Here is a 27600-nt window from a genome sequence, read left to right on the forward strand (position 1 = left end):
ATTAGGATTTCCAGCAGCTGTTCATCCGTCTCCTCTGTGTGTTGCATTGCACTGTGGGAGAACAGCATACAGGAGTGTGTTTACGATGCACGATTAGGACACATTAAAAATTCTGTTGACTTCCTGTTGGATTTCGTCCTGAGCGTCAGAAGGTCACGACAATATTTGAGATATTTCACTTTGAGCCAAACATCCAAACCTGCTGTTATCACCAGGGGAAATAAAAATGTAGTATTCATCATCTTGAATTCATGTTCATGAAAATCCGCCACATACCTGACCACTGTTGAGGTTATAGTCTGGATTTAAGTGGCAGATTAACTGACTGTGACGTCACTGGTGTGGTGAAAAAGGGCTTTTTAATAAAAACCTTTATTGAATATATTTTATAAACTACAAACCAAAGTGAAAATCCACTGAGAAGTTATTTAATTAAATGAATTTCTCAAGGATTCACGTCCCTTCCCAATGACACATTCATTCTATTGTTAATTAAAGCTATTATGTACTTGTGTGACCCCAAGTGTGTAATACTTCAATTTAATTAGGAAGTGTCTGCTGAGGATAAGAGTGGAGAGATAAGTTTAGATTTATTATTCATACATTGTTGAATCAGATAATGAACCACTTGGATCTTTTATTAAAAATCATAATGAAACCTTAATACATAGATTTTATTTGACACCATCTACATTCCGGCCAATAACCAGAGGTGGAAAGAGAAGTGAAATATTCTACTCAAGTATTTATTCTACTCAAGTACAAGTAAAAGTACTGGTCTAAAAATGTACTCAAATTAAAGTAAAAAAGTATCTAGTTTAAAATATACAAAACAGTAAAAGTTGCTTATTAACTTTTTTAACAAGGTTAGGGTTCTTTCTTGTGTCGTGCAAAAATGACAAGGGAACACAAATCTCTCATGGATTGTATTTAATTACACATAATGTATCAGTCAAATTGGGTCAAAGGTCACAAGTGCTTTAATTTTCTCACTCACTTAGGGACCTTAATGAATGCCAATTCACCTGTCATCATGCATTCACCTGTCCTCATCATCATTCACTCACCTGTCCTCATCATTCACTCACCTGTCCTCATCATTCACCTGTCATCATCATACATTCACCTGTCCTCATCATCATTCACTCACCTGTCCTCATCATTCACTCAACTGTCCTCATCATTCACCTGTCATCATCATACATTCACCTGTCCTCATCATCATTCACTCACCTGTCCTCATCATTCACTCAACTGTCCTCATCATTCACCTGTCATTGTCATTCACCTGTACTCATCATGCACTCACCTGTCCTCATCATCATTCACTCACCTGTCCTCATGTGTTGGTTGGATGCATTACTGTAATATGACATGAAAACTAAATAAAACGTTGATTAAGTCAGAATAAAGACGTCTTCTTTGAAACTTTAACTTTCTAATATCCTTTGTCTCTGCTCCAGTTCACCTATGACACCCAAACCTCTCCGTATTTGCACATGTATAAAATAAAGACACATTATTTCCACTGAAGTAACTGTAGTTTTGTAGCTTTGTCTTACGTCCTCACTCACTCAGTGGCCTCCATTTATTACGGTTTTATCTTTATACACGCACACACACACAGGCGTATTGTATCTAACTGTAAAACATGTGTGTAAATAACCTGCACTTGATCTAAGTTATCTTTCTGATAAGTGGTAGTTACTGTAATCCTGTCTAATGGACTGGTTGAAGTTGAAATCCAAATGAATGTCTTGCTTTGTTGCAGTTTCAGATAAATGAGTTTGTGGTCAGCTTGAGGGTCTTTAAGCTTTAAGACAACACAAAGAAAACCTGATTATTAAACAAGACCAGCACAGAGAGTTCGGGGTCCCTGATGAGTCACGAGTATTTATCTGAAGTGAAAAGAATTGACACACAATGACCACAAAGAACCACAAAAAAAGGACATACAGTATAACAAGCACAAAGAAGCACAAAGTGACCAAAAAAAGGATGTGAAACCTCCAGTGACAAAACATAAAAATGACCACATGATGAAACTACATGAGCACAGACAGATGCAACAAGACTAGAGGGAGACACAAAAAGGCCAGAAAGAGACATTAAACGCCAACTAAAAGATATAAAACACCAACAGAACGTCCACATAAAGCTGCAACAAGACTAGATACACACATGTATTATATTATTCATTCAGCATCTGTTGGGTTGAGGACCATGTCTCTGCTCAGAGACAATCCATTATAATCACTTTCTTCTCCACTAACGGCGTCTACAAGATAAATAATACCACAGGGGCCCTGCATGTACGGTGCTTCCCTTTGTACGGAGCCTGGAGGACAGAAAAGAAATTAAACTCCTGTTCTAACAACCTCATGACCCTGACCACTTCTTATTCTCACGGGTCGTTTTTACCTCTTCCATGGCTCTGTACCCTTGGAATAATTCTGATCTGGAGTAATGTTTCAGATAAAAGGGTGAAAAATATAGGCCCATATTTCATGATAATTATGATTTATAACCTCATTTTTAAAGCCTTTTTTTATCCTTCAAATTTGGCAAATTTGAAGGCAGTGCATTTTTAATCAATTCATTCATTCATTCACTTTTCATGGGTACTCTGAGAGACACTGTTCATAATCTATCCATATTACTTTGACACTGGGGCTGCAACTAACCGTCATTTTTATATCATCGATTAAGCTGATGTTTATTTTCTCAATGAATCAGTTAAATGTCAGAATGCAGTATGTGCAAAAATGTTGCATTGTGAAGCCACTTAGACTGATAAGCACAATAACAATAATATTAAACTTTATTCTTGTAAAATTACGACTTTATTCTTGTAATATTATGACTTTATTCTCATAATATTGGGATTTTATTCTCATAATATTAGGACTTTATTCTTGTAAAATTATGACTTTTTCTCGAAATATTAGGACTTTTTTAATGTTACGATTTAAAAAAATAAAATGCCATAAAACAAGAGTGACACTGTCCCAGGTCATTGATTTTATTTCCAGGTTCCAGCAGCAGCAGGAAAAGAAGGAGGAGAAGGAGGAGCAGTTGTAAAGTTCATTTTACATTAAAGGAAGGAACTGAGATTTGATGAGGAGACGAGAAGAGAAGAGAAGAGAAGAGAAGAGAAGAGAGAGGACACAGTGACTGATTCTCTGTGATCAGCGTCATGGACTCGATGTCGGTTTTTAACAACACTCGCGGTTTTTGAAGTTGCCTCAAAGGATGCGGACTTTTTTACTTCACTGCGTGTTTTTGTGGGCGACGTCGAGGCGCAGCAGCAGCGCGCAGGTTTCTGTACCTGCTGCTGCTGCCACAGGTGAGTTTACATCACACACACAGAGCGAAACTTTAACAACACAGGTGCAATTATACATTTTAATAAAAAACAATCTTGACTTAATCCCTCAGGAAAAGAAGATTATTTGATTGCGATTTGAACATCCACGGCATCTGACTGCAGTGAAGTTAGTTTTAGGTTGGACAGACGTGCGAACACCTGATTACAGGGCTTTCATTTAGGGACCGTCGATAAATTTCCTTCTTTAAGGGACCATCAGTAAGTTTCCCTTTGACAGGAGGAACCTGATTCTTATCATCTTGTGCAATAACTGTATAATGCCTTAAATTAGTTTATATAATATTTGTATGTATGTGTGTATGTACATACACACATACATACATATCATTGTGATAAATGTAAAAATCTAAATTAACCCTGAGGTGTCACCATGGACATTTTTGGGCAAATTTTCCTTCTTCATCTGGTCATCATTTTGTTGTTGTAAGAAAGTCTCTCGCTTGACAGATTTTGGATTTCAAAATAATCAAACATGACTTTTTTTCTAATAGATCAACAGAATACTTATATATGTATACATGGAAATATATATATATACATATATACACATAGATTAGCCAAAAATATTGACTTTGATTAGTTTTTGTGTAGCATCAAATGTAAAATGTACTGCCCTCTTAAGTCATTAAGGACAAAAGTGTCCACTTCCAAAAAGTGCTAAAAAAAAGTATAACATATTCATATTGTTTTCTGCTATTTTGAGTTAAATATTTTGATCAACTTCAGTCCTGATGAAAACCATATAATATTGAATACTTATCAGGATTCTAACCCTTTATATACCAGTAACATCAGACTACCTGATGATATGACACACAATTTGTTATATGGAAAACAAGTATTTTTTTTCTGAAGTGATTTAAGGGAGTTACTCAGAAAAAAAAAATCTCGAATGTTTTTATTATTGTTTTGGAAGTGAACATATTTGTCCTCTAAGGACTTGAGAGGGTAGTAAATTGCCTGTCAAACACAGTGATATCGCGATACAACAACGATTTTCCCACTTAACAATTGTACAGATAGTGGAAGTTCTTCATGATCAACCTAATGTTTATGTTGTAATGTGGGACAATTCCTTCCAGTTAACAGTAATTCCTCTGTGGAGTCAGATCCCACAACAGTGAGACGTGAAATCCTCGTCCCTGATGTTTAATAAGAATCCACAGGCTGTGACTGATTCCTCCGTCTGGTTTGAACAAGTTGTCACAAGGTGGAGTTAATGATTGGAGATGCAGCGATAACAGACGATTTGTCATATTTACGAGCTAATCAATATAAAGATCTGTAATAACAACCACAATAAAAAATGTTTATATCTTTTATCTTTTCACTGCATCATAATCATGGTTTGTCCTGTATTCAAGTATTATCCTGCACAGTGTTTGAAGTACTTGCATTTCAGTATAAATCTTCTTTATGCTTCAAATCCACTTCTTTCCTTACACAGATTGGCTTCATTTGCATTGCAGATTATAATTTTACACACAAAACACAGACTCTTAAATTAATATTACTGTTAAATATTAAATATTTGCTCTGTGCTGTTGACACATGATCGCATTACTCATGATTTTCATTGATGAAACATATCAGTGAGGGCATTTCTCTCTTTATGAATGCAAAACAATTATGTTTTGCTGAAAATTCAAATGCATTTTATGGGCACTTCATGTGCAATTATCCGTAATTTGATTCTAAAACACTTTTTAACCTCATCTCACCACGTCCTGATTCAACCATCACTAAATGAATTTGTCTGTAAAACATCGGCAGCACTTCCTGGACTGTTGGAGGAGGATTTCAACAACAAGTGTTTAATTCTTCTTCCAGGAGCAGATTCATTACTGTATTTTGGGGGGTCAAGAGGCACTAAATGCAGGCTTTGACGTAGAAGAAGTGGCACCGGGCAAATTAAAAGAAAATATTTAGACTTTAGCTAAGAAAGTGATCCCTAAAAAAAAAAAAAAAAAAAAACAGAACTGGAATGCATGGAATTTCTTTTTTTAATTAATTTGCAGTTTCATTTTTCAGATAGAAATCTGAAACCATTTAAAGAATTTCCAAGTAGCCTGTGGACAGAGAGTCTATAGTTTACTATCTGTCTGTCTGATGTTGAGCCTTCATGGCACAACATTAATGATGATGTGCTCAAACCTTCTTCTTCATACACGTATGCATGCACATCCTCATCCAGTCCAATCCAGCTGTGTTTAAAACAGCCACAGTGGATCAAAGTGCTGTACAGAAGAATAAATAAAAGCTCACAGGAGGCGAAAGCCAGAACAAATAAAAGTAAATTAAAAGACATAAAACACGGGTTAAAGTAACAGCTTTACGATAAAACAAAGTCAAAATCTCTTTTGGAGAATGCAAAATGGAGAAAATCCTCCACAATTTCACAATTGTTTGCATCGCTCTTTCTTCCTGTTCATTTATCAGGGCCTCCATTAAGTTAGGTTTTCACGACAAAAGATTGCATGATCTAGATCATTATCTTGTATATATTATTTGGCATCTTAATTTAAATCAAATAATTCTTCAACTTTATTTATTCAGTGTCTTTTTTATGCAAATGTACCAGACGCAGTTCTACAAAATAATTGGTGATGCATTACTCATCTCATACTTCGTGTAGTACAGTATATACTGTATGTATTTATTTACACTGTATTTCTCCACTAAGATGTTATCTGATGTTTCTTGTTCTGATTTTTCTCCTCCCTGCCTGTTTATTTTCCTGCTACACTTAATTTTTCGCCTCTGTATGAATTTTTAATGATTATGGCGTATTTGGCTGCGATTAAATATGCAGAGGAACTGCAAGAGGAAAAGACGAACAGAGAATTACTGACTCTCTTGTCGTGTTTAATCTGGTTCTACTGTAAATCTAAGAATGAATGTCACTGTGTGAGTGAGTTATAATATATTATGGTATCAGATATGGCAACAAAAAAAAGGAATTGTTGGTGAAGAGAAACAGGCGAGTGAGAATATCTGGTTCCATTCCAGTATAAGACGACTTTTTCACTTCAAAATTGACTCTGAGGAAAGATGATGGGTGAGATGGAGAAACCAGCGTGTGTTCATTCAAGTGTGGAGCTCTTTGCTTGTTCTTTCTCTCTCTTGCTGTTTCCTCTTTTTTATGTGCCATTTTATAATCTACGGTCTAAATCTCACCCTGCTTTCGTGTGATAAATCGACTCCTGAGACCATTTGGTTCCTCGCCGTCATTAATCATCTGCCGTAGCTCCATGAATTCTCACAAATGCAGTATATTTTGTTATGCATTTGCATTTGCATGTGCATACACACCGTGGCTTCAGTCGTATTTATGAGACACATCATATACCTGTTATAAATCGATGGGCGATAACTGCATCTGTGACGTTCATGACATCAGTCCTGTCTTTGATTCCCTCAAATGAGTGAACTTTTCTTAATATACGACTGAGTGTAGTCATGCCTACAGTACAAAGTACACCTAATAAGTCACCATGGTTAAACTGGTTTTTAAAAACTTGCTTCTCAGCACACAGTTGGATCAAATGACAGAGTTACCAGAAAAAAATCACTTTCTTTCTGCTTATTGCTGTGATTTTTGCTGCCAATTTTAGGCAGGCTTTCCTATCTTTAGGTTGAGGTTTTCCTGTTACCTTAAAAAATATTTAATCTTTCAAAAAATAAAGTCGGAATATTACGAGAATAAAGACGTAATATGAGAATAAAGACATAATATGAGAATAAAGTCATAATATTATGAGAATAAAGTCATAATATGAGAATAAAGTCACAATATTGCAAGAATAAAGTCGTATTATGAGAATAAAGTCGCAATATTACGCGAATAAAGACATAATATGAGAATAAAGACATAATATGAGAATAAAGTCATAATATTATGAGAATAAAGTCATAATATGAGAATAAAGTCACAATATTGCAAGAATAAAGTCGTATTATGAGAATAAAGTCGCAATATTACGCGAATAAAGACATAATATGAGAATAAAGTTGTAATATTATGAGAATAAAGTCGTAATATTGCAAGAATAAAGTCTTAATATGAGAATAAAGTACTAAAAATGAATCATAATTTTGACTCAACACATCAGGAGACTATACAAATTCAATTGAATATGTGACCTATAAACACACACACCCAGGATATATAATATATATGTCCATATAAGGAGTATTATTCCCACAGCAATTTACCATGGGTGCATCTGCGGCACAGATCTGTGCCGCGTGAGCACTAATGGTTAATAAACGTGTAAATAACGAGTATGTTAAAATGTCCTGTTTTTCCTTCTGTCCACAGTGTTGACGTGCTGTGAAGGGGACATTGTCCTCCTGCTGGACTCTTCAGGAAGTTTAGCAAACTACGAGTTCTCGCGCCTGCTGCGTTTCACGGCCGAGCTGCTCCGCCCCTTCTCTCTCGGCCGCGGTCATGTGAGAGTCTCACTGCTGCAGGTGGGCACCAGCCCCAAACTGGAGTTTGGCCTGCACGTCCACAATGATCAGGAAAGTCTGCAGAAAGCCGTGCGGCGGGTCCGACACCTGCAGGGAGATACCAACACTGTGGCGGCGCTCAGGGTGGCTCGGCAGCTCCTGACAGAGGCAGAGGAGGACGTGCCGAAGGTGTTGTTGTGGCTGACGGACGGCGTGCAGCCTGGAGACGTGGACGGGCCCATAAAGGAGCTGAAGGCACGAGGAGTGTCTGTGCTAATCGTGTCCACGGTTCATGGCAACTACCAGGTGTTACAGCGCGCAGTGACTCCTCCTCTGGAGTCCCACCTCTACGCCGTGGACATTGATGACGTTGACATCATCACAGAAGATCTGAGGAATGCCATCATCAGTATGTGTCTGTGTGTCTGTGTGTGTCTGTGTGTGTGTGTCAATATTAGGCCATGAGGACACATTTTGATTTAAATGTGAGGACATTTTAGCAGCTAGTAGGGTTAGAATTAGAAAAGATTGGGGATATGGTAAGGGTGAGGCAGAGATAGAAAGACTATTTTTGATAGGTTATATGTATTTAGTAAGTAAAAGCACTGGTCTATAAATGTACTCAAGTTAAAGTAAAGTTTAAAATGTTCTCAAAAGTTACTAAGTTACTTTTTTAAAGAGGTTAGGGTTCTTTCTTTTGGGGACACAAATCTCACAGGAATTGTTTTTAATTAAAGGAAAACCTTTACATCCATTAATCGTGCATCTTTCAAATATTTCCAATAAACAAATCAAAAACAAAACTTAAACTGGAGCACAGTAGAAAACTGTTTGCTGAGTAAAGTGACAGGTGACTCAAATAACCCAGCCTGACCCAGGACCGGTGTCAGCCTCAGGCAAAATAAGAAGTGAAATACAACCCCCTAGTGGTTGGGGGAGAAAACTCACAAATAAAAATGAGACATGGCTCCTACAGTCAGAGTAAGTCAGTGTAATGTCCTGTGAAGTCATGGAAACCGGAGGAGTCAGTGCTTAGCAACACAAGAGCTCAGTGGCAGATGTCAGGAACATTATTTTTAGACAGAAAATGTGAATTACTGCAGATTTATTTGCTTCATCGTCTATATTTCATCTCCTCTTAACTCTGTATCCTGTGTCCTCTCATCTCGTCTTATCTCTAGAGATTATTCGTGCAGAGCGACTGGATGTGGTCCACTTGACTTCCCACAGTGCTGTGCTGCAGTGGCGCCCTATTCTGAGAACAGATAGCGGTTATTATGAGCTCCAGTATAACTCCATGTCAACAACAGACCCTGAGAGCAGACGCACCCTCTCTGGTGACTCCAGCTCTGTGGAGCTGATTAACCTCCAGCCTGATACCACGTACACAGCATCTCTCCGTCCGGAGTCCAATCAGAGGCTGTTTAACACACTCTCTGTTACTTTCATCACACTTCCTGGTAAGATTGATTCAGATTTCCCCTTCAAATGCATGTGTGGGTTTCTATCACTCTGTTAACCCAAGAGGTCATTCTTAAAGCTGCTGTATGCAACTGTTATTGTTTTTATTGTTATTAATCTGCCTGTGTTTGGTCTTCATGAACAGAAACAATGTAACACGCAGTCATGATAAGGCGCAACTCGTCATATCCGATGACTGAGTCATTTCATATAGTCCTGTTTACGTTAAAGCTTTCAAAAAGTGGAATTTTAAAGTAGTTTTCCTGCCATTTTAACGTCAACTTTGTCGGAGCGCTGAGGCCACGCCTTTTGACGTAGAGATTTTTTTTTAAATAACTTTTAATCATTAACTTCTCTAGAACATAAGGACTGAGTCTGGCGCGGCTAGCTCAAACGGGCTAGGACAAGTTTGTTCAAATGCATAGACTAGCCATTTTTGTTTTTCCAAAATGGCCGACTTATGGGTGGTCGGACCTAATAAAAGTACATTAGAAATTTGTTTGGAATCATGAATCAAGTTTACCAAGTTTGGTTTAAATCAGAACTACTATGTGAGACTGAGACACGATAGAAAAAAATAAAAAAATGTGACCATTTTCTTCAAAAAAATTGGAGTAAGCCCGACAAACGCGACAAATTTTGTACCGATTCCCCAACTTTTGTGTGACCATGACCAGACTAGGTTCCTCACACTTGTGTTTGGGCCCTAATTATTTAAATTCTGCAGCTCCTTTATCAGAAAATGGGATTATATCAAGCAATACTATCAGACTTGACTGAGGGAGCGTTGCTGTGTATCCACAGGGGATTTTCAGTCACCTAATAACAGACGTTTCACGTGTGAACTCATTTTAATAATGGTTTAAATGCTACAGACATTTGTTTAAATTCAAAAGCTTACACAGTCTCGTTCTGTGGTCCTTTCCAGGTATGGAGGTTTCAGTCACTGCCTCAGTACATGTTGTTTGCCCGTTGAATTGTGAACGCTCACATTTCCATTGTCTTCAGCGAAAGCTATTACAGATTTGATGATCGAAATCGTTTGTCAACCCGCTTGTCAAGCACTTGACAAGCGGGTTGTTTTATTCTATACAGACACACAAGAGCCCATATCTGCACATTTATAAGTAAAGTTGTTATAAGTTGTTTTGTAAAGCTGGGTTTACAAAACAAGGGTTTAGGGTTTCTGCAGTGTATCTGTTTTACTCTAATGCCGTGGTCAGACTTTACGTTTTAAGCGTGATTATAGTGAAGGGAACCTCTGCGTGTACAAAAGTAGGGAGTGTCAACAAATGAAAATGTGAGCGATGAAGTTACCTCAGGTTTTCTTCATAGGACTGACAAACCCAACACAACAAGTTTAATTCTAAAACTAACACTAAAATAAGTGTAATACCTCAGATGCCATTGTTGTCCATCCCCTCTTCCTCTTAAAGTCATCACATTGGTCATATGATGCTTGGTGCCAAATGGCCATTTTATATGAAATATTGTCCCTATATGCGTCATATTCTACAGACTGAAGAAAACATCTGAAGATCTGCACGAATATCACCCAGTTATCATTTAAAATATGTTACTCTTATATTATGAATCATATCACAGTTTCAGTCAGAATAATTAGCACATAGATATTTATATAAAACCGTTCAGTCCTAACGTCAAGCTCTGCATTCTCTCAGAACCTCATCCGTGTCCCTTCTTCTGGGGTTTTCCCTCAGGTGTTTTAAGCCCAGCGGTGGTCGTCGTGTCAGACTCCGGGCCTCATCAGATCCATGTAAGCTGGGGTCCCTTGCAGCTGACTCGGGTCCGGAGATACACGGTGGAGTACGGAGTTATTCCAAGTGGAGATGTCCGGAAAGTGTCGTTCCACGGCCGGGTAAACTCTACCTTACTCACTGGCCTGAAGCGAGGCTCTCAATACCTGGTCACTGTCAGCGCTCTGCACGTGGACGGAAAAGAAGTGGCCATGTCAGTGAAGGCGTGCACTCAGGACGGCACTGAAGAGGGTAAGCTAACAGTTTGACATACCATGTTTGTGTGTGATGTTTGAGTATATGTCATTGGTTGTTACCTATAATTCTGCTCTCTTTGATTTAAAGTGTGGAAGAACTTGTGACATCTAATGGTCAGACAATAAGGGAAAATGTTGTCAAATATTTTCTGTCTAGTATTTACATATTAATGTTAAAAGAACGCGATTAGAACGTGTCACTAGTTTATTGCAGAATCAGCTGTTTTATCTCGGTCGACGGATCGCCTTACGTGATTTTCGTATTCCCGTAGCAGCCTTAAGCATTAAAACCACACGAAGCTCAGCTTCAACTGTTCTGATTGGACAAATGCAGCAAAAAAATGTCACTTCCAGAGAAGCTCAGCTTCTCTCAGATTCAATGGAAGCGGGCGAGGACGCTGGGCTTCAGTACGATGATTGGAGGAACTGTCTGAAAGGGCAGAAACCACTTTTTGATTGTTAACATTGAAGAGACATACAAGACAAGACACTTGAGCCTTTTTTTGCCTCAGTCCTGTGTGGATTTTGTGAGGGAAGTCTCACAAGTCGACAAATAGCTGGTCATTTTGTGTCATTTGCTCGGCGATATAGACCATTTTCATTTGTACATGTCTAAATAACTGGGCCTGAGATGAGACCAGCTACCACCACTGGACTACATTGTAACAAACAAAGGACAGGGAACTATGGTGGCCTTCACATGCCAGAAAGGATTTACAGGATCTACATTCATGTAGTAAGCTCCCACAGCAGGCTGCTGTAGAAACATGGATGGTGGCACAAAATGGTGACAAGGCCCCTGCCTTAAGTACATTTAAAAGGCTTATTTTAAGGCTACGACGAGCACATTTTTTTTTATTATTATTATTTCAAAGTGACGACCGCTTGGTTGTCCCAAGTCTGATCTTTACTTTGGGAAACATCTTGTACATCTGTGCCTCACACTTCGGTGTTTTATTTAACTGCTGAATATTTTCCTGCACTATGTGTGGAGCATTATCTGGCTGTGATTCATCACATCACCTATCTGAGGCTCAGACAATCAGAAATATTGGCATTGCATGTGCGGCTGCTGGTGTTAATGGTACTGCAACACTGTTCTAATAACAGCACTTTTCAAAACAACTCTACAAAGTGCTTTCCATAATAGAAAAATAAAACCTTTAAGTGTAAAATGGTAAAGACAAAATTAGAAGATAAAATTAAAAGCCAGATGAAATAAAATAGTAAAAATACATCTGTAGTTAAAATAAGGCATTTTAAAGCAAAGTAGTAGTTTTATGCATTAGCCATATTTATTGTAAGTTTAACAAACTTAAACTATCAAGTTTTACCTCAGACCACAGTGCTGCCCTGTTGTGATTGGCTCAAAACTCAAGACAAGTCTGTGCTTTTCCGTTGGCGGCTACGGAGAAAGTTGCGCCATTTTCTAATTTACACAGAGCAATTTAAGGTCTTTGCACTTTTGTCTTTATCAAGTTTGGACGCTTTGAAAGGACATTTGACTGCTGTAAAGAGGATACCATTTCTGCCTGAATGAGGTGAGTTGTTTTCTCTATTGAAGTATTAGAAACTGCTGGAACATTTCTAGTTTGAAACGTGTACATTTGAGGTTGACTTATAGATCATTTTATAGCATTGGACAATTGTGACAATTTTGGAGGAGGTCTCTCTACTTGTGTGTTTTCTACATACAGTTTAGCAACAGTAGTGTCAAATTCAAATGATACGATGTAGTTTTGAAAAACTTTTATTGCCCACTTTTAACATTAGCCTCATTTGCCCTTCTGTTTGTTTAAAGCAGTATTAAAATGCCTTGGAAATGCAAGTACTGCCCTGCCATCTGTGAGAAGACATTATAAATTTTACCTGTTTTTGAAAGAATTCTAATTTGCTTGTTGCCTAATTGGTGTGCATCTTGCCAGTCTTGCAGCATAAACATTATAGGCTAAAACTTGGGACTTATGCAAGAATTGAGCCCTTTGAATATCAAAACTGAAGTTATTTCATATTTTTCAGATACTAGGGTTGTTGGTAGAAATCTTAAAGAGTTCTTCGGTGTTCTTGATGGTTGGTGTCCAAGCTTGATGGAAATCTTCAAGATGAAGACAGGTCGGATAGGCAAGACTGACCTAGTACAACAGACAACGGTGGGTTGATATTTCTGTTTTTTCTTGTAATGATATAGATGATTAGTTCATACATATTACAAAAACTTATTATCCCACCTTTCCTTGTGGTACATCTCTACATGAATAAATAAACTGATATAAGATATATTTCTTATGTTATATCCCTTTGCAGAGCACTGAGCCAACAGCCATTAGATGCCTGAGAGGACTTCCAGTCATTCTCACTATGTTTTTTAAGAGCAGTTCAGTGAGTAAAGTTTTTTGATTGGTGTGTGGACTCAGTTTTTCCATTCTCCTATCTGAATTATGAAAATCATAATATTTATGAAGACCACACAGCTGATTGCAGACAAACTGCTATTAACCTGAATATCTTCCTTTTGTCTCGTTTCTCGCACCATAGAATCTTAATGAGGGAGAATCGGTGGACATTCCTGTGGGAATCCTCTGCTATGAGGACACCAGCACTGCAAGGCAAGCAAGCCCAGCATCACCACAAGTTAACCCCTCAAGAGTGGGGATCATCCTTGAGGGCAGCCTTGTAATCGAAGCACTTACCAACCTATCTCAGGCAATGTGCCTCTTGTTTGGCTTTACTGTTGTAATTGTTGGCATTTTCATAATTTTATGAAAACAAGGTCTTCCTGTTATTTTGGATCTTCATCTGGTATTTCACACAGCATCATTGTTAATACATATGTGTTGCTTTGTCGTGTCTAAATAAAATAAATATAATGTACTGCATTGTGTGGTCATTGACAAATAATTTAATTGGAATTTTCTTGTTCCAAATATATATTTTAAATAAAAAAAATGTATTTGACTTATAATATTAAGTTTTGATTACTGTACTTTTAAGTAGACTCCACTATACTTACTTAAACCATTTAAGTGTATGTAACTTAAAAAAAATTTAATTCTGATTATGTACATTTAAGTTGACTGTACTTGAACAAATTAATTTTCTCTACTGTCAATAACTTAAACCATTTGAGGCAATCACTTGATACAAATGGTTTAAGTACAATCAACTTATCCGGGTTTAGAGTCCAATTTATTATATTCCCTTTAAAACCTTGTACAAATCCATATAGGGTTTGAGTCTTCTGGTTAAGATCAACCGAACACTTGGAGCAGTGTCAGTAACAGATCAGTGCAATTCGTTTTAAAAGAATTACACATCTTTAAGTTCAAAGCACTAACTTGTCAAAAAAACTCATCACAGAATCACTGAAAAAATACAAGTCAACCATAAAGTTAAGAACAAAAGTTTTACTTGATATAAAGAAGGCAATAAATACAAGTTTTCAATGTCTAACATCACAGGCTGAAAGTAGCAGTGTCTGTATTTTAGTGTGGTGATGCATCACCACACTTAAAGTCCATTTAAAAAATGTTTAAAAAAATCTCGGTGACCATGTCCTGTTGGGCAGAGTGACGTAGCAGGGTCCAACATCTAACAAAAAAAATAAAATAAATAAGAGTCAGCACACCTTAGTATTAAGTAAATATGGATTAAGCATATCGAGTACCATCTGAAAGAACGTACCTGAAGACATCCCGTGGAAAAGGTCGGTTCATTTTGGGCGAAGTCCTCGTCGTAGAAGGTTCGGTTCTTCTTGGGCTAGGTCATCACCACAGCCATCCAGGACGGGACTTCTCCAGGTCGTGGTGTCCAACATGGAGTCCTCTGATCCAGGAATGTGCTGCAGCCTTCATCTCTTCAACACAAGGAAGAATTTGATAAGTCACAAGAAAAGAAAAAAAAAGTAAACAAATGACAAATCTTCAGGTAGCTCACCTGGTCAAGTGTGACAGGTCCTCACATCCAGTCAGAGCTCACCGATGGATGCCCTCCCTAACTTAAACCTGCCTTTCCTGTCCTACACTGACAGTAACAAGCAATCTTCACCAGCCATTTGGGATGATGCTAACCCCAATGTCTTGGTTAACTGCATGAAAAACTGTAAATCTCACAGTTGCCCAGACAAACGTTCCTTCTGATTCCGTAGCCTCGCCACAAAAAGGTCCTCTGCTGAAACCCTCATTTTGCTAAGCATGAAATCAATTCCACGTTCCTGTCCTCAGATCTCCTGTTCTCTCCCTGCAGCCTTTCAGCAGCCATTGCTGTTGTAACATCTGCAAGAGGCAGCAGTTTCACAATTCAGAGCTTCTCGTGTGTTTAGCAAGACGTGGCACCAGAATATTGACAAAGCAGACACTTAAAAATGCTTGACTCCAATTTAAACAAATGCTTCACCATCTACATGTGATGTGATTTACACTACAAACCTGTCCATTCCAATCCTTTGTTTCAGAGGAAAATTAATGCATATCATGACAAGCTGAGTCACAAAATCAGATGGATCCTTATCTGATTTTGGAAACTGCACAGTCATGGTATGCCACTCAGTCAGGATCCGTGGCCAGATTTCCTCACACAAAGAGAAGAAGGGGAAGGACGAACTGCCTTGCCATGTTACGAGTCGACTCAATTTACCTTGTTCTCTGTTGTGTGAAGAAGACCCAGCTCATAAAATCTTGACTGATTTAAAAATTGAGCAATGAAATAACTCAAACATCGATGCTGTTGGGTCATGCAGAGAGCTTGCGATCTTTTGCATGTTTCCCAAACATTTAGAGGTCAGATTACTGACCCCAACAATGTCAAATTCAATGATTTTCTGTCCTAAACTGATGAACCATTTGGGTAAATTAGATCAAGCATTTAAAAGGTGTTTACATTGTTAGTAGTCTAATGACACTTCTTACCAAACACATGAAGACGCAGTGAACCAGGATACAGCTACCTTTAGCAGAGGCAACAGCAGCAGTGGGTGGTGGAAGTCTGCAGGGAGAAAACAATTGATATGGAGACAAGTTGGAGGAATCATTTAATGCAAAGCTCAACAAGAGTTAAAGCGGGGAGAAACTTTAGGGCAAGTCTACAAAAATCAGAGGAGGAACTTCGCCAACACATCTAAGAGATAGAAGTTTCTCATGCAACCAACCAAGACATTGGGATTAAGCATCTTCCTAATGACTCTACAAACTGCCTAAATTATGAAATTTGAAAGAAAGTCATGGATAATAACGGACTACAGACACTTGTTCACTGAAGTAGCGAGTGTATGGTGAGGTGTTAACCCTATGATCTATCAAAAATCCCACTTTGGGCAAGACAAAGTCCTATCATTTCAACCAGCTGCCAGCTTCGCAAATAAGAGGCAAAAGATCACTTGTGTTTACACGTTTACATGATCACTGTTAACCACAAAGCTCCAGACATCGAGTCAATCCAAGAAACAAATCAAATAACCAAAAATAAATTAAAAAGCTGCAGCTGCACAACAGTCTTTAACATGAAGCCAAATTCTGTCTGAATTCAGCCCACAGAATAAAGGTTTTATTTCAAGTCATCGTATCGAAAGATAAAAAGTTTGAACATTTGGCGCAACTTTCACTTAAATAATCCGAGTTGTCTCTCTGCCAGGTTTGTGTCCTCCTAAAGAAAAGAAACGCGCTCTAATCCTGAAACCTACAATCTAGTTTTTGAAAGAAACTTTGCAGGATAGCCCTGCATCCCTAAGACGAGTAACGCATAGTTCTGCAGGGGACGATAAAGATCCCCTGCTGGGAGGCCTCCCAACATGACGCGCTAAAAGACTATGAACACAAAAAGGTTCAACTCCTTTAGAGGGAAATAAACTTGGCAGAGTGAGACAAGTCGGCATTAAAATTTAACTCGATTTCAGTTAGCGACTACAAAGGCTGATGGCAGTGCGTTAAGTTTAAGACTTAAATGGATATCAAAAGTGTGCCAACAAATGCCAGATTTAAAGTATATCATAACATTATCCATGGGCTGAATAACACATCCAATCTAATGTGACTACACTTGCATTAAAAGTTTAGCTTCATAATCAAATCAGGAAGCAGTTATCTTATCAAAGCAATTACCAGCTGAGAATAAAGGAAGACCTGGTCTAGCTCATCAAAATCAATTACTACATTTTTGCAGACTTTGAAAGAACTTTAAACAAACTACAGTAAACTTTGATGCATTTACTACACGATTCATCAGCTTCCACGTTTGTCAACAGTCCAAGTTACAACTATGATATCTGAGATTCAAGACCAAATTAAACTTTTAAATTCAAGCCATTTCAAAGTAAGGTACCATCATTTCCTGCAGAAATCAGACGCCTCTAACTAATCTACTTTAAAATCATCCATTTAAGTTGAGACTAAAAAGTGACTAAATAAGACACACAGGACAGACAGACACGAGACAGGCGGAGACCATACACGAGACAGACAGAGACAAAGACACACAGGACAGACAGACCAGCGAGAGTCAACACACACACACACTCAACCAGGAAAACTTAGTAGGAAAACCAGATCAGAAATGATAGACTGGCATAAAGACCAAGACCAAGTAGAGTCATGACACAGTGGTCATGAAGAATGAAGACTCAGGTCAGAGCAGGTATAGTAATGGCACGGCGGCCAAGCAAGAAAGAATAACTACTTAACATTTGAAGTTTTACTGTAACTAAAAACGCAATCTAATTAAGATGGACATGCAGGGATGTCGGTGCTCCTCTTGACTGATGCTAGAAGAAAAGTACAGGTTAGTTCACTTACTGTGCATGGACGCGGAAGGCACCCATGTTTGTCTATGTAACATGACTATACGCGCAAGGCCACACGTACAAGAACACAAGTAGCTCACGAAGGCGCGGGCACAGTTAGCGATCATGGCCTACTTGCATTAAGGGACGTATGGCCATACTAAGGCTATGGCACAGCTGCCATCTAAAGCCAGGTACTATGTTTGTAGATCACCAGGATCTATTTTAACGTTCTAGGGCTAACGGTAGATTAATGGCCACGTTGGAAAAGAGAAAAAAAGAAAGGCCCAGCGGCCAAGAAGTCTAAACCTTGTGACAGAGCGTACAAGGCTCAACATTAACTTTATTCCTACCATCTAGCTTTGACTGTACTCCAACATAATCCTATTCTCAGACCATCTTGACTATTCAATCCAGGCATCTCAGTCACACACAACCCATTCAGATTTACAGACCACCCAACAAAGTGGACAGGAACATACAAAACCAACCTGTGGCAAATGCTCCATGTACAACCTTCAGCTATTTGACAGATGGAAAGCAGGAGAATAGAGAGAACGTGGCCATGTTGGACAATGCAGAGAGAAAGAAAGAGTGGGGACACAGCGGCCACCCAGAATTAAACCATCACACCTACTCTTTGACGATCTTCATGAAGATCAATCTGGGGGGAAAACAACAGACAAACAAAACAATGTTTGAGTCCAGTCTCCAGCCTTGACCATGATCAAGTTCATACATGTTCAAGTAAATTATGTCTAAAGGTGTCACTCACCTTTTTTTGACAGCCTCAGGCTTTTGTATATGGCGGGTCAGACCAGGTCTCTGTGAGCAGGAAGCAGGTTGTTCCTTTAAAAAGAAACAAACAAAGTTTAAAAGTGTCTGTTCACCATCACCATCTACAAGTGATTTAAAAGGTGTTTACATTGTTAGTCGTCTAATGACACTTCTTACCCAACACATGAAGACGCAGTCAACCAGGATACAGCTACCTTTAGCAGAGGCAACAGCAGCAGTGGGTGGTGGAAGTCTGCAGGGAGAAAACTACTGTTATGGAGACAAGTTGGAGGAATCATTTAATGCATAGCTCAATAAGAGTTAAAGCAGAGAGACAGAGACCCGACACACAAGATAGACAGACAGCAAGAGAGAGAGACAGAGAGAGAGAGACAGATACACAGGACAGACAGACCAGCAAGAGAGAGACAGACAGAACACCGAGAGAAAGACAGTGACACATGCCATGACGGCACAAAGGCCTTTAATACTTACCTGAAAGGTAGAAATGTGACCTGTTTTTGAAAGAATTTGAATTAGCTTGTCGTCTAATTGGTGTGCATCTTGTCAGTCTTGCAGCATAAATTTTGTTCACCTTTCTGGTGCAGTAAAGTCTACTGGAGTGTTAGTCTTGGTCCAAAGGTCAGATTAACGTCAGTCCAACTCACTCACTCACTCACACACACACTCACACACTCACACACTCACACACTCACACACTCTCACACACACACACACACACACACACACACACGAAAACTTAGAAGGAAACAGATCAGAAATGATAGACTGGCATAAAGACCAAGTAGAGTCATGACACAGTGGCCATGAAGAATGAAGACTCAGGTCAGAGCAGGTATAGTAATGGCACGGCGGCCAAGCAAGAAAGAAAAACTACTTAACATTTGAAATTTTACTTTAACTAAAAACGCAATCTAATTAAGATGGACATGCAGGGATGTCGGTGCTCCTCTTGACTGATGCTAGAAGAAAAGTACAGGTTAGTTCACTTACTGTGCATGGACGCGGAAGGCACCCATGTTTGTCTATGTAACATGACTATACGCGCAAGGCCACACGTACAAGAACACAAGTAGCTCACGAAGGCGCGGGCACAGTTAGCGATCATGGCCTACTTGCATTAAGGGACGTATGGCCATACAAAGGCTATGGCAGGGCTGCCATCTAAAGCCAGGTACTATGTTTGTAGATCACCAGGATCTATTTTAACGTTCTAGGGCTAACGGTAGATTAATGGCCACGTTGGAAAAGAGAAAAAAAGAAAGGCCCAGCGGCCAAGAAGTCTAAACCTTGTGACAGAGCGTACAAGGCACAACATTAACTTTATTCCTACCATCTAGCTTTGACTGTACTCCAACATAATCCTATTCTCAGACCATCTTGACTATTCAATCCAGGCATCTCAGTCACACACAACCCATTCAGATTTACAGACCACCCAACAAAGTGGACAGGAACATACAAAACCAACCTGTGGCAAATGCTCCATGTACAACCTTCAGCTATTTGACAGATGGAAAGCAGGAGAATAGAGAGAACGTGGCCATGTTGGACAATGCAGAGAGATGTAGGCACAGCAGCCAAGAAAGAGTGGGGACACGGCGGCCACCCAGAATTAAACCATCACACCTACTCTTTGACGATCTTCATGAAGATCAATCTGGGGGGAAAACAACAGACAAACAAAACAATGTTTGAGTCCAGTCTCCAGCCTTGACCATGATCAAGTTCATACATGTTCAAGTAAATTATGTCTAAAGGTGTCACTCACCTTTTTTTGACAGCCTCAGGCTTTTGTATATGGCGGGTCAGACCAGGTCTCTGTGAGCAGGAAGCAGGTTGTTCCTTTAAAAAGAAACAAACAAAGTTTAAAAGTGTCTGTTCACCATCACCATCTACAAGTGATTTAAAAGGTGTTTACATTGTTAGTCGTCTAATGACACTTCTTACCCAACACATGAAGACGCAGTCAACCAGGATACAGCTACCTTTAGCAGAGGCAACAGCAGCAGTGGGTGGTGGAAGTCTGCAGGGAGAAAACTACTGTTATGGAGACAAGTTGGAGGAATCATTTAATGCATAGCTCAACAAGAGTTAAAGCAGAGAGACAGAGACCCCACACACAAGACAGACAGCAAGAGAGAGAGACAGAGAGAGAGAGACAGATACACAGGACAGACAGACCAGCAAGAGAGAGACAGACAGAACACCGAGAGAAAGACAGTGACACATGCCATGACGGCACAAAGGCCTTTAATACTTACCTGAAAGGTAGAAATGTGACCTGTTTTTGAAAGAATTTGAATTAGCTTGTCGTCTAATTGGTGTGCATCTTGTCAGTCTTGCAGCATCAATTTTGTTCACCTTTCTGGTGCAGTAAAGTCTACTGGAGTGTTAGTCTTGGTCCAAAGGTCAGATTAACGTCAGTCCAAGTCAGTCAACACACACACACACACACACACACACACACACACACACACACACACACTCACACTCACACTCACACTCACACACACACACACACACACACACATAGTAGGAAACAGATCAGAAATGATAGACTGGCATAAAGACCAAGTAGAGTCATGACACAGTGGCCATGAAGAATGAAGACTCAGGTCAGAGCAGGTATAGTAATGGCACGGCGGCCAAGCAAGAAAGAAAAACTACTTAAGATTTGAAATTTTACCTTAACTAAAACGCAATCTAATTAAGATGGACATGCAGGGATGTCGGTGCTCCTCTTGACTGATGCTAGAAGAAAAGTACAGGTTAGTTCACTTACTGTGCATGGACGCGGAAGGCACCCATGTTTGTCTATGTAACATGACTATACGCGCAAGGCCACACGTACAAGAACACAAGTAGCTCACGAAGGCGCGGGCACAGTTAGCGATCATGGCCTACTTGCATTAAGGGACGTATGGCCATACAAAGGCTATGGCAGGGCTGCCATCTAAAGCCAGGTACTATGTTTGTAGATCACCAGGATCTATTTTAACGTTCTAGGGCTAACGGTAGATTAATGGCCACGTTGGAAAAGAGACAAAAAAAAAAAAGGCACAGCGGCCAAGAAGTCTAAACCTTGTGACAGAGCGTACAAGGCACAACATTAACTTTATTCCTACCATCTAGCTTTGACTGTACTCCAACATCTATTTAAACCTCATTTAAGATCTGGTCCTCCAACATCACTATATTTTAGTGCTAATGAAAACAGTTCAAGTGGATTTTTTTTTCCCTTTAGAAGTGAGGAAAGGCCCGAGGAGGGCCAGGACAGTTCGACACGGCGGCCGGAACAGCGATGGCCCGCGGCCTGCGTAACAGTTGGAAAGAAAAAGTGGTTAAGAGTACAGTGGCAAGGCAAGAACACGCCTCTCTGTGGAGGCGTGTTCTTACCTTTGCATGTAAACTCAGTAGTTAGCTGTGAGCAGCCACTTTGAAAAAAACACAACAAAACAAGTTTTCTTTTGTTTATTCCCCTACTCTGCAAACCCTGGCACACATGGAGGGCAAGAAGGTAGCCCCCCCCCAGAGAAGAAATAAATAAATATGGACTCACCCTTTGTAGATGGACCTAAAAAGGAAATGTTAGTGCATTATAACTTATCAAGCATCTAAGCCCTTCAAGACACCAGATCTACTTTAATGTGAACTGCTGAACATAATCATATTGTCACACCATCTTAACTATTCAATCCAGGCATCTCAGTCACACACACAACCCATTCATTAAGAGAGAGAATTTCAAACACTCCGTCAGTCACCTCACTCTTTCAAATCACTCACTCAGCAGTTCCACAAAAATATAACCAACAAGGACCAGATCAGACCACCCAATAAAGTGGACCGGAACATACAAAACCAACCTGTGGCAAATGCTCCATGTACAACCCTCAGCTATCTGACAGACGGAAAGCAGGAGAATAGAAGGAACGTGGCCATGTTGGACAATGCAGAGAGATGTAGGCACAGCGGCCAAGAAAGAGTGGGGACACGGCGGCCACCCAGAATTAAACCATCACACCTTACTATTTGACGATCTTCATGAAGATCAATCTGTGGGGAAAACAACAGACAAACAAAACAATGTTTGAGTCCAGTCTCCAGCCTTGACCATGTTCAAGTTCATACTGTTACAGGTGTAAAATAACTAGATAAGGTGTTTGTATGAGGTACAGACATGGTTCACCCAGCCTGAGATATAAACACTCACTTTCAGTGAAAACATTGCTGCCAGCACAAATTCTATTCTAACAGTGAAACAAAGGAATTAACATAATCACAAGTGATGTAGAATAAAGTTGATTAAGATTTAAGGAATGCCTTTTAAGTTCAAGTATACAAATGTCAGTACCTCATACAGCCACACTCTTTAAAAACAACTTATACATGTGTGATTAAATGTATATGATATGTTGCCATCAGTTAAATACATTATGAAAATAAGCCATAACATTTTCAATAATGTAGTAAATTATGTCTAAAGGTGTCACTCACCTTCTTTTGACAGCCTCAGGCTTTTGTATATGGCGGGTCAGACCAGGTCTCTGTGAGCAGGAAGCAGGTTGTTCCTTTAAAAAGAAACAAAGTTTGTATTTTAATGACTACAATAAAAGTTTAGAATTATAAAAAGACATGTATAACCCTGAATCTGGTTTTAAACATTCAAAATAAAAAAAAAACAAATAAGTCTTTCCAGTGAAAAACTCAATAGTAATGACCATGAGTGGAACAGTGAGTTAACATAGCACAGCAGCCATTTTAACTTGTGTAATCCTGACTTCTAGACAGGTAGTGCCAGGGCCGTGGGTTTTGCGGGTTACAAAGAGCAAGTTAATTCTTCAAAAAGACACTGTTTCGGCAGGACAGCGAGACTGTTTCTCTATTCACAGCTACATACATACATACATACATACATACATATATATATATATATATATATACATACACATACATACATACATATATATATATACACATACATACATATATATACATACACATACATACATATATATACATATGTATATATATATATATATATAAATAAAAAGGTTAGATGAGTGTTCGAACATCCGCACAGGGCGGCCATCTTGCCACAGTCAGCTCGCTCACCCATAGCATGTGTTGTAGTGGTACATGGACTTTTTAAATAACCAAAACTTGCTCAATTTTCTACCAATTTTCAAACGGTTTGGTTTGTTATAATCGCAGAGATGTAGTTATTATGACACTGCATATTTATAAATAATTATAACCATGGGCTTCAAATGACATTAAACAGGACATAAAAGTGCAATGAATACATACACACACAAGGTATTTATGTTAAATCAATATATGGGCTACTAAAACTCAGGATACAGAATGGCATGAGCTATGTAAACTTTATATATACGAGAGAGAGATAGAGAGATAGAGAGATAGATAAGCAAGACTTTATTTGTCTATTCACAGGTAACAGAACTACACTATCTTGCACAGAGCCAGGCTCTCTTCTCCGGTCCGTCCCTTTACCTGGTCCCCCACCACAACATGGGGACGTGGAACTAACAATGCATTACACTAAGAAAACTACAAAGACTAAAATTGATAATAAAAAATTATAGACTAAATAACATAATTAATACAATTAACAATAGAACTTAAACACGTAGTCTATTTTGATAATGGATTGGTTTAAGTGGTGTTTGAGTTTCAGATTTGTTTTTATTTTGTTAAATGTGAATATTTCCTCATTTATTTGCTCTAATTAAGCAATCACTGAATCCAAATAATTTAAGAATATAACTGAATTTGTCACAGTGAACAACATTTAACATTTCATGGACCAAACATGAAAATAAATCACAGGTTAATGAAAATAGAAATTAGTTGCAGCCCCATTTAAACCAATAATTTAACTGCTGTAACCAAACAAAACGAGGCACAGCTTAAATATTGAGGTTAGGGTCATTTTGAGCTAAGTTTGAGCAAATGATTCAGCAAACTGAGTCACCATTAAGATAACTTGACAAAAGTTACTCACCATTCTGGACGGGCCACCAATCTGGACCAGGTCGAACACGCCACCCTGGAGCGCCGCTGAGGAGCTGATGCACGCGGTCACCTTTTCGGCGTCTGACGTCACGCCGCGGGAGTTTTCTCTTCTTTTTCTCTTCTTTTTCTAAAGTTCCCTCGTTCATTTTTTGAGGTTTTATGGCGGTTGGTGCATTACCGCCACAAGTTCCCTCCTCCCGGAACAGTTTCAGTAGCTAAGCAGCGACACTTTTTTCGCGTCTTTTTTTTTTTTTCGTTTCACGGCTCGTGCAGCTTCTCTTCAGAGTGACATCCCGGAAATGTTGGGAGGAGTTAGATTTAATAAGAAGAGCAGGAGGAAGCAATCAGCGGTCATCAGCTGATTAAAAAACACCTGCGTGAAGATGAGCAGGTGTGTCGTGTGTCACCAATCATTATCAGTCTCCGCTTTATGCTGCTTCTTCTTCTTCTTCTTCCTCCTCCTCCTCCTCTTTTCTGAGGTTTTATGGCGGTTGGCAAACAACGATTTGGTGCATTACCGCCACCATCTGGTATGGAGTGTGGATCGAATGTTGATCTAACTGAACTATTACTTAAAAGTAAAAATAAATAATAATGATATATGTATATATATATATATATACTGTATATATATATATATATATATATATATATATAAAATTATTATTTATTTATATCAGAAGCAAGTAAATACATTGGAAATTAAAACTAAATCAATTTTTTTTTTAAATCAAGTAGCCTATAGAAATAAAAACAGTTTGAAACATTAAAAACATTTAAAAAAAATCAAGCAGACAAGAATTTTTCTGCATACTACAAAACACAAAAAAAAACCTATATATGCATACATATACAGTACGTACACCTATTCACACACACACACACACACACATCCTATATCCTCCCAATCAACTTTGTGGTTTTAAGAAACTGAAGTTATATTTTGTAACACTCACTCCGGTTCTTCCACAATACATCTACCAACTCCAATTCCTCATCAATTCATTACTTCTCTCTCCCTTTGGTATTTCTAACACTGTGTTGTAACGTGATGAATGGATTCCTCCTGCCCACAGTGATCACATCTGTCTGTATTGTGTTTATTGATGAGAAATAACGTGTGGTTCAAAGTGGGCGAAAATATCGCATTTCTCGCAACACACAACAAAACTCTTATAACTTTGTGATGGAAGGTCCGATCTCAACCAAACTTGCGATGAATGATGATCGCCTATGTGAAAATATTCCATTTTAAAAACAGCGCCCCCTGGTGACAGCAGACAGAATCACACTTACAGTTTTTGATGCTGCTCTAACAGGGATTGTTGTATCCAGCTGAAACTTGATATGTGAGACCTCAGACCCCTCCCTGAACATGTCTGTAAAAGATGACCTCCCTACAGGAAGTAGAATTCCCGAAACAGGAAGTAAAGTCTAACATTGTCCAATCTGCACGACACTTGATATGTGAGTCAAGGGAACTTCCCTGAACATGTTTACAGACACGCCTTTCACCCAACAGGAAGTTGGCCATTATAAACAGGAAGTACCCTCTAACTTTGCACAGGGACACCGCCCTCGAGCTTGAACCCATTCAGAACCGCTTGCGGTACTAATTTGTCTTGTGTTTATTACAGTTCCTGTTTTAATGTTTCCTACTTTCTTAATCAGCTTTACAAAACTAAATAAAACTTTTTTTTCTTCGGACCAGCTCTGCCTGCACTGGCCGACCTCCAGCTCGCCCGACTGGAGCGTCAGGAGGTGCAGGTGGCGTGGAAGGCCCATCGAGATGGAGTGAAAGGCTACTGGCTCAACTGGGAGAAAGGAAACTCCCCAAAAACCGCCTCAAAATCCTCCTTCTTCCTGTCTCCTACGTCTCACTCAATGCGGCTCTCACACTTTGGCCAGAGCGGCCGAGTGTGTGTGTCTCCAGTGTACAGCTCGGGACGAGGTGACGGATTCTGCTGCACAGCAAACAGTCACACAGGTTCCTTAATATCATTATTATCATCTATTTGTTAAATATTAATATTTTCTATTCTGCTCAATCCCTGTTTCTCTGTCTCTGCTCTCTGTTAGATTCCGGCCACTGGGGTAAACAGTGAGAGAGTCTGCAGAATAACGGACGGATGAAATCGTGCTGGATGCATCAGAAGTGTTATTTATTCAGTGTAGTTTAGTTTTTATGTAGAAATAAATTATTATGTCGGAAAAAGCTTTATCGCTTCACTCCAGCTCTCTGTCCTTACAATGCAAAACACATTTACTTCTTTTTTTCCTCATGCAAGTGAAAATATCACGTTGCTGTTATTATATATGTACTAAATGTGTTTTAAAGCAAATAAAATGAGTTGAATTCATAAGGAGATTTTTATAATTATAAGTACACTGTGGCCATGTGCATTGGGTTTGTTGTTCTTTTGCAATGAAAGGGAACACACACACACACACATCTGTATTCAAATCTGTAGCACTCTTTATGTTACTTGGTTGTTTATGGGGCCATCTAGTGGTGTCAGACTGTAAACACATTTCTATTTAAAGAAGCGGTAAAGCACATTTTTATCCTGCTACTTCACATAAATGTTTAGAATGAGTTCAGGTCTTTAAGTATGCCCAAATCCATTAAGAGGGGGTATGGTAATATTAATTGAAATAGGAAATAGGAAATAGACA

General features: G+C 39.0%; 1 protein-coding gene and 3 long non-coding RNA genes across 4 annotated transcripts; 1 reads left to right on the forward strand and 3 right to left on the reverse strand.

The window, feature by feature from the left end:
- The first annotated feature begins 3137 nt into the window (after nucleotides 1-3137).
- LOC131460430 (von Willebrand factor A domain-containing protein 1-like) lies at nucleotides 3138-27281 on the forward strand. The gene is made up of 6 exons (XM_058630950.1): nucleotides 3138-3346; nucleotides 7710-8249; nucleotides 9022-9300; nucleotides 11023-11310; nucleotides 26636-26911; nucleotides 27004-27281. The coding sequence occupies exons 1-6, from the start codon at nucleotides 3253-3255 to the stop codon at nucleotides 27027-27029; spliced, it is 1503 nt and encodes a 500-aa protein (XP_058486933.1). The 5' UTR covers nucleotides 3138-3252; the 3' UTR covers nucleotides 27030-27281.
- On the reverse strand, nucleotides 14711-19526 carry LOC131460464 (uncharacterized). The gene is made up of 6 exons (XR_009240386.1): nucleotides 19039-19526; nucleotides 18860-18933; nucleotides 18722-18748; nucleotides 15249-16295; nucleotides 14997-15168; nucleotides 14711-14903 (listed from the first exon to the last, which is right to left on the reverse strand). It is a non-coding gene; the product is annotated as an uncharacterized LOC131460464 (long non-coding RNA).
- LOC131460465 (uncharacterized) lies at nucleotides 19589-21361 on the reverse strand. Its single transcript, XR_009240387.1, has 3 exons — nucleotides 20833-21361; nucleotides 20654-20727; nucleotides 19589-20542 (listed from the first exon to the last, which is right to left on the reverse strand). It is a non-coding gene; the product is annotated as an uncharacterized LOC131460465 (long non-coding RNA).
- Nucleotides 21428-25353, reverse strand: LOC131460468 (uncharacterized). Its single transcript, XR_009240390.1, has 3 exons — nucleotides 24914-25353; nucleotides 23383-23456; nucleotides 21428-22941 (listed from the first exon to the last, which is right to left on the reverse strand). It is a non-coding gene; the product is annotated as an uncharacterized LOC131460468 (long non-coding RNA).
- Nucleotides 27282-27600: the final 319 nt, after the last annotated feature.

Source organism: Solea solea, chromosome 6 (assembly GCF_958295425.1).
Source record: "Solea solea chromosome 6, fSolSol10.1, whole genome shotgun sequence".
NCBI classification, from domain to species: Eukaryota; Metazoa; Chordata; class Actinopteri; order Pleuronectiformes; family Soleidae; genus Solea; species Solea solea.